Below are 8,109 nucleotides of genomic sequence, written 5' to 3'. Positions count from 1 at the left end.
CTACGTACTCAGTGGGCAAATTGTGTCAGAATTGGCTACAACATTCCACATTAGCTGCAGTTAAACTACATCTGTCCCAATTGAGTGATAATGTGGATGTAAATGATTTTATAAAAGGTCCGGCAAAAGGTAGAACCAAGTGCTGGATTTATGCAGTGTACAATGAAATTTGGAAATTTTCACAGATTAAGGCTGCTAAACGCTTAAGAGCTATTGACCAAGCTAATTTGGAAAAAGTGCTTGCAGTGGTCGATAACAGTATTAACATGCTTTCTTCCAGAATTTACATGTTGAATAATATTGTTTCCTCAGTTGTAGATATTGTGCATGATGAGGTGTCTGTATTATACCATGGTCAAAATCAATGGCGTTCTGTGATGCAGTTTGCCTGGACCCTGCAAACACTTAAGTCATGTCGAGTGCCTTGGAGCTATATGAACGTTTCTTCCCTGTTTGCCCCATTTAATTTGACTGATAAACAGCGCATGCTTTCAATGCGTGATGCATCTTTTTCAATGTTACATATTGAACGGTTAGAATCTTTACCTTTTTCTGTAGCTGAAGCCACTGCTGCAACGTGGCTTATCCATGGATTAATTACATTACCATTTGCTTTGTACAAATTCACTAATTGTATGCGGTATATTGCTATAGGGAGATATGAACCACTGGGCAGCGCATTCCTCCATGAGGCTTGGTCCTTACCATACACATACAGATGTTTGAAGGATGGAAAAGAAGTGAATCTTAAGGGTGAAGAATGCACGCAGTCACCTGACCGCTCATTATTATGCAGACACATCCAGTTACACGGTTCTTGTAACCAGGATCGGCCTAATTTAGCCTGCGCTTTGAAAGGCACACCAGTTCCGGCAATAGTTCCCACATTTACATTATTGACAAATGGTAGTTATTTGCTTTTAAATAACGAGGAATGTTGTGGGTTAATAATCGGTATCGCTTATGTGGTAACTGTATCTGAACGTGTGGTGTGTTGCAAGAACGTACTATATCCCCCCACGCATGGGAACTCAGAAGTTTCCATCTGGCCGCGCATCCCAACCTTGAGAGTGGAGTTCAATGGATTGAGCAGAATAAGAGCCCTTTTGTCTCAAAAAGAAGTGGCCCTGAGCTCGGCCCGTGAAAATTATGTCCTTAACATAGCTAACACACGCACAGAGGTGCAGGCACTTTTAAATACTGACTTGCCGTTTCATTTCTGTGAGCTGCTACATCTAATCTTTAATGCCTCCTCCACGTCTGGGCTCGCACATTTTTTTAAATTAGTTAGCAGTGGCCTCGTGACTACATTTGAAAAGATTTTTGGTATCATTCCCACTTTTTTCCATTCTATATTTTTAAGTTTGTTTGGCGGATTCCCTGTTTTACTGGCTTTGGCTGCAGGCGTTTTGATATTGTTTTGCTTTATAAAACATGGATGCCCATCCTGCGCAAGAAGCCGTTCGACGCCTCCTGACACTGTTTCGTATTCGGATGCTTGATTGCTATGGAACATTGCCGCTTGCAACTTTAAGCACGGCTTATGGATTATCATTTCGATTCACCGACCTCACATGTGTCCAACCTGTGTTTCATTGCCTGAGCTGCGATTTCGACTGGGTCTATGCTTGGAGACCTCTCCTGACGTCGATTTTGATCACCTAATGAGCCCCGTAGTTGCTCACGAGTTTATTTGTTCTGGCGAAAGGGTTATGGCCTTGGCAGCGATACATGGACTACTGGGTCAATGGGACATATCTGCAGCGGCGCATGACTTTCTGGCACACAGCGTTCTGGAGAACCCACCGAGTTGTCTTCTGATGTTACAAGAGGATCCGGTGCTGGAGGAGCACGTGTGTTCTTTCCCATTACTGAATTGGATTGCTGAACTGTTTTCGGATGATGGCAGTGATTTCATACTGGAGGCTATTGCTGCTTATTTTGCATATACTGTCCAATCATGATAAGACTTGGAGATTTTCATTGCTATGGCACGTGACTTTCCCGTTACTGAATTGGATGGTTGAACTGTGTTCGGATGATGACAATCATGAGATACCTTGGAGATTAACATTGATATGGCACATGACTTTGGGTTTTGGATAAGTGCCTCTTTTTCTTACAGACAATTGAATTTATGCGGCCTGATCCTATATCCTTGTACTTTTGAGGCCTTGCAAAAGGCTTTTTGATCTCGATTTTTTTTGGCCTCTATAGGCATTCATACATATGCATTCATACATATTTTTTAGCTTAGCTCAATATTATTGAACTCTGCTTTCATGTTATGCCTCTGATTTAGTATTGCCTTTCCCTTTTATTTGACCGTGCTCGGATCATTGGGGGGGTGTCATATAGATACTTCATTACATATATTGTGTTAAGTTAGCATGAGTGTATTACATGTCTAACAGCCATTTTTCCTTCGGCTTCAATTTTGCACACGGCACATACTTGTTGTTGTAGCTTTCAACCTAGAAGCACGAGGTGATTTATTTGAGAATAATATGTTATTACTATGATATCAGTTTTGCTTGATACACTGTCTGAACAGTGAGTGGTAAAAAATCTCTAAGAATAACTCGATACAAGGTTGCTCGGAGGTCTGATCTTCGCACCACTTTAGACATAACATAAATACAGTTGCTGCCAATATTGGGCTCTACGCGGGTTTAAGATAGAGTTACAGGAAATGCAGAACACACTTGAAGATGCTTCGCATGCAGAGAACTGTTAGCTGATGATGTGATCCTCTCATCCTGAAATTTAGAGGTATGGGCCCGCCCTGCTAAATCCCAAACAAGACCTTCATAATATAATATAATATGCTAAATAGGGAGGTGAGAAATAGGTGTTGTTAATTCCTATTATTTTCAGCATTATAACATGCTATCACCGTTCGCATACTATGGACTAGTAAATATGCTGATAACTTTGATACTTATAATCTGTTTGTTAGTATTGTATAAGATACTGCGTTTGAGAACATTGCATTGATTAATAAATATTTCAAATATGCACGTGTCCTCTTTACTCCACGTTCTGGTTTGAAATGATTATAGAGCGAAAGAGTGTTCATGTGATCCACGATTCCTGAGGTATCATAAGTTCATGTTCTGGTTTGTCTAAGTCATTGGGAGTTTGTTATGACAAATGAGACACTGTAGCTAGCTCGGTAAGGGGATTTCTGATACTAAGGTGAGTTTTGGGTCACCCTAATTCACTAAGGTTCTAGATCTCTATGCACAGTTCTGTGGGAGAACGGAAACCCTGCTACAGAACTTGCAAAAACAACTTTTGATTATGCACGTAGTGTGTACAGCTCATTTTATGGTGGAATTGGCTGAGATAATAAACATGTTAAAATTGTTAACCGTATGTTTTATAAATAAAAACAACAATAAAATCAATTAAAAACATGATGATCAAATACAATGTTTTCTAAAATCAATTTATAATGATAAAAATACATGTTATTGATAATGCCCATGTGGGCAATTCATTCACTTGTGCAAAAATCGCTAGAGGTTCAGTGTATGTTGGTTGTATGTGCAACATTTATTTATTATTTATTTTGCGATTTCTAAAGCGCCTGGTGACCCGTAGGCATCCCCGCGCTATTCAACCTGTCGAAATCCAGAGGGGGGAAGAGGGAGTGCCTTATTTGGGGAACAGGAGGGTTTTGAGTTTCCTGCGGAACACTATGTGGGAGGGTTCCAGACGTAGACTGAGGGGGAGTAGGTTCCACGCTGTGGAGGCTTTGACCGAAAAGCGGCGACCGCCGGAGCGAGCCTTCCTGAATTTGGGCACCGGAGCGAGCCTTCCTGAATTTGGGCACCGTAGCAAGATGTTCTGCGTCGGAGCGAAGGGATCTTGAGGCTTTATATGGGGTAACCATATGTTTAAGCGCGGCAGGGCCAGCTCCATTAATGAGCTTGTGGGTGGTACATAGGGCCTTGAACTCTACTCTCTGGCGAACAGGGAGCCAGTGTAGGGCTTTGAGGGCGGGCTTAGCCGACACTATAGGAGGAAGGTTCATGATGAGCCTGGCCGCCGCATTCTGGGTGCGTTGGAGTTTGGCCAGGGTGTACTCAGGGGCCCCCAGATAGATGGCATTGCTGTAATCGAGCCGTGCCAAGACAAGGCCCTGGACAAGTAGTTTCCTGGATGGGAGGGGGAGAAGAGGCAAGATCTTGCGTACGGACCGCAGTAGACCGAAGCAGGTGCCTGCTGTCTTGGTTGCCTGCGTTTTCATGGTAAGGTCAGGTTCCAACCAAACTCCTCGAGTTTTGATTTCATTTTTCGGAGAGGGGATTTCACCGAAGGTGTCGGGCCAAGATGTAGGTGGAAAGGTCGTCCATTTATTGCCTAGGAGCATGATCTCGGTCTTTGCGCCGTTCAGCTTCAAGGCCGAGTCACACATCCAGGTATGAATGTCCTGGAGACAGTGAAGCAAGCTGTCGGGATGGTTATCCAGGTGGGACAGGGATACGACAAGTTGGGTGCCGTCAGCGTAGTTAATTATTTTTATACCGTAGGGGGCCACTACGTCTTCCAGAGGCGCCATATAGACATTAAACAGGGTTGGGCTGAGCGACGACCCCTGGGGAACTCCATTCTTCAGTGGAAGAGGTTCTGACCGGGAGTTGCCGTCCCACACCTGAAAGGATCGATGGGAGAGAAAGGATTCGATCCATGCTCGCGCCGTACCCACAATTCCTGCCTTGACCAAGCGGTGTAGTAGGACACGGTGATCCACCGTATCAAAGGCGGCGCTAAGATCCAGGAGGATCACTGCCACTGATCCCCCTGAGTCTAGGATACACCTTGCCTCCTCGATGACAGAGAGGAGTGCGGTGTCTGTGCCATGGCCGGGTCGAAACCCAGTTTGGGATTGGCGCAGGGTGTTGTTTGTTTCGAGAAATTGGGATAGCTGCGAGTTGACTAGTTTTTCTGCCATCTTACTGATACAAGGGAGCAGTGAGATTGGTCTGTAATTGGACATGTCGTCCGGGTTTAGTTGGGGCTTTTTAAGCAAAGCCTTCACGACTGCGTTCTTCCAGTTGGGGGGAACCGTTCCACCAGCGAGGGAAGAGTTGATAAGGTCCCTGATGATAGGGGCTATGGTGGAGGACACCTTTTTTAGGAATCTGACCGGGGCTGGGTCCAGGGGGGAACCGCTTTTCATTTTCTCTAGCGTGGACGTCACCTCAGAGAAGGAAACTGCTCTAAAAGTTTCCAGCTGTGGGCTATTGTTTTCGTCCGCTGTGGCCAGGATGGGAGGAGGGCTGATGGTAGGAAGGGAGTCCAGTATCCGCAGAATTTTAGAATCGAAATAATTGGCCAGATCCTTGCTTCTGTCTGGGGAAGGGGAGTGAGGGGGGGGTGCTGTTGGGATGCTTAGTAATTCTTTGACAATCTGGTAGGATTCTTTGGCTGAGTTGGTCGCGGTTTTTATTCTGTTGTCGTAAAACAATGATTTAGCTGATTTCAAGGCAGTTTTGTATTGTCTAACCGCGTTGTGATATATATCCTTGTTGCTGTGGAGCCAATCTTTCCTCCATGCTCTCTCAGCCTTTTTACACACTTTGCGAAGCGCTCTAAGTTCAGAATTATACCAGGGGGCATGGCCCTTGGTTTTATTTTACACCTCCCGATTTTTGATGGGGATGAGGCTGTCGAGGGAGGAGGAAATCCAGTCTCTGAACTGGATGTCTGCCGTGGTGGGGTCGGCTGCAAGAGTGGGGGTAGAAGCGTCAAGCGCCAAGGCCCAGTTGTCCGTCGAAAGTCTGGCCCAGGATCTATCCTTGGTGAAAGTTGGGGGGTTGTGGGGTTTCTTAAAGGCCCCTGGGAGATGGGTCGAGACCAGGAAGTGGTCCGTCCACGGGAGGGGGATGGAATTGGTGAACTGGAGTGATGGGATGTTCGAGAAAACAGGGTCGAGCAGATGTCCTTTCGCATGCGTGGCTCCTGAGTTAGTCAGGGAGAAGCCAAGGGCGCCAAGTTCACTGATTAAGTCAGACGACCCGGTGTCTGTTAGGTCATCGAAATGGATGTTGAGGTCGCCTGTAATCAGGAAGTTGGAAGTTAGGTGGGCCAGGGAAGAAACGGATTCTAAAAGAGCGGTGGAGAAGGGACCGAAATGTCCAGGGGGTCTGTAGACCAGAAGGCCTGACAGGGAGTAGGTCGGCGAGAGCGTCAGCGTGAACAGACAGCTCTCCGACTCCTTGCTCTGGATCTCTGTAGATCGGCAGGTGAAGTAGTCTCGGTGGATGATGGCTATCCCACCACCTCGACCTAAAGGGCGGGGTGGGACATGATGAGAAAGCCCGGGGGAAGGGCCGAGACTATGTCGGAGTTAGAATGGCCGGTGATCCAGGTTTCGGTTAGGAAGAGTATATCCAGGTCGTGGTCGACAATTAAGTGGTTTATGAGTAGGGCGTGTTTGGGAAGCGATCTACAGTTGAGTGTCGCTAATTTGAGGCCCGGGAGAGGGACGGCCATCCTGGGAAGGAGTAGGTTTCCAGGTTTGCAGATGTTACAGCTAGTGAAGGGGTCGTTTGGGTCCTGTATGGTATGACAGGTGGTGTTTTTCGGAGGTCTGAGGCTGAGGAGATCTCGCCGAGAGTAGGGTCTCCTAATGGCGGTAGGTTCCGGCATGGGGGCTGGCCCTAGGCCCGGTCGTGCGCGGACGGGCGCAGACGGGCTTACCTTAGGCGCGCCTTCGGCGCGCAAACGGCGCTCCCGCTGCGCTAGTCCGCTGCGCTGGTATGGCCGGCACATTTGTAGTCCTTGGAGTGGGCGTGGCCTCGCAGTGGGCGTGGCTTAGGCCTTGGGCGTTCCCTGTCTTAGCGCGGACCGCTGTCTCAGGGAAGAGTGAGGAGGGCTGTGTCAGCGCGTGGTGTGAGCGCTTAAACAGGTGAGCTCCTTGTGGTTTTTAAAAACACAAATTCGGCGAAATACAAATTTTTTAAAAGCAGTTTTTTCTAAGTGAGCACAGTCCTCCGGCTTCCGCCTCAGAGGATAACAAACAAATTGTGGTGCACGCTAATTTTCTAGCATGTTTTGTAGTCCTTGGAGTGGGCGTGGCCTCGCAGTGGGCGTGGCTTAGGCCTTGGGCGTTCCCTGTCTCAGCGCGGACTGCTGTCTCAGGGAAGAGTGAGGAGGGCTGTGTCAGCGCGTGGTGTGAGCGCTTAAACATGTGAGCTCCTTGTGGTTTTTAAAAACACAAATTCGGCGAAATACAAATTTTTTAAAAGCAGTTTTTTCTAAGTGAGCACAGTCCTCCGGCTTCCGCCTCAGAGGATAACAAACAAATTGTGGTGCACGCTAATTTTCTAGCGTGTTTTGTAGTCCTTGGAGTGGGCGTGGCCTCGACGTGGCTTAGGCCTTGGGCGTTCCCTGTCTCAGCGCGGACCGCTGTCTCAGGGAAGAGTGAGGAGGGCTGTGTCAGCGCGTGGTGTGAGCGCTTAAACAGGTGAGCTCCTTGTGGTTTTTAAAAACACAAATTCGGCAAAATACAAATTTTTTAAAAGCAGTTTTTTCTAAGTGAGCACAGTCCTCCGGCTTCCGCCTCAGAGGATAACAAACAAATTGTGGTGCACGCTAATTTTCTAGTGTGTTTTGTAGTCCTTGGAGTGGGCGTGGCCTCGCAGTGGGCGTGGCTTAGGCCTTGGGCGTTCCCTGTCTCAGCGCGGACCGCTGTCTCAGGGAAGAGTGAGGAGGGCTGTGTCAGCGCGTGGTGTGAGCGCTTAAACAGGTGAGCTCCTTGTGGTTTTTAAAAACACAAATTCGGCGAAATACAAATTTTTTAAAAGCAGTTTTTTCTAAGTGAGCACAGTCCTCCGGCTTCCGCCTCAGAGGATAACAAACAAATTGTGGTGCACGCTAATTTTCTAGCGTGTTTTGTAGTCCTTGGAGTGGGCGTGGCCTCGCAGTGGGCGTGGCTTAGGCCTTGGGCGTTCCCTGTCTCAGCGCGGACCGCTGTCTCAGGGAAGAGTGAGGAGGGCTGTGTCAGCGCGTGGTGTGAGCGCTTAAACAGGTGAGCTCCTTGTGGTTTTTAAAAACACAAATCCGGCGAAATACAAATTTTTTAAAAGCAGTTTTTTC

The 8,109-nt window shown here is 47.3% G+C and overlaps 1 protein-coding gene across 1 annotated transcript; it reads left to right on the top strand.

The window, feature by feature from the left end:
• Positions 1-377: 377 nt before the first annotated feature.
• Positions 378-1,502, top strand: LOC147673843 (uncharacterized). Its single transcript, XM_086945536.1, has one exon. The coding sequence runs from the start codon at positions 378-380 to the stop codon at positions 1,500-1,502; it is 1,125 nt and encodes a 374-aa protein (XP_086801662.1).
• Positions 1,503-8,109: the final 6,607 nt, after the last annotated feature.

The sequence above is a fragment of the Lissotriton vulgaris genome, chromosome 12 (genome assembly GCF_964263255.1).
Source record: "Lissotriton vulgaris chromosome 12, aLisVul1.2, whole genome shotgun sequence".
Lineage (NCBI taxonomy): Eukaryota > Metazoa > Chordata > Amphibia > Caudata > Salamandridae > Lissotriton > Lissotriton vulgaris.
Note: the sequence above shows the minus strand (reverse complement) of the source record. Positions and strands in the feature narration are given on the sequence as shown.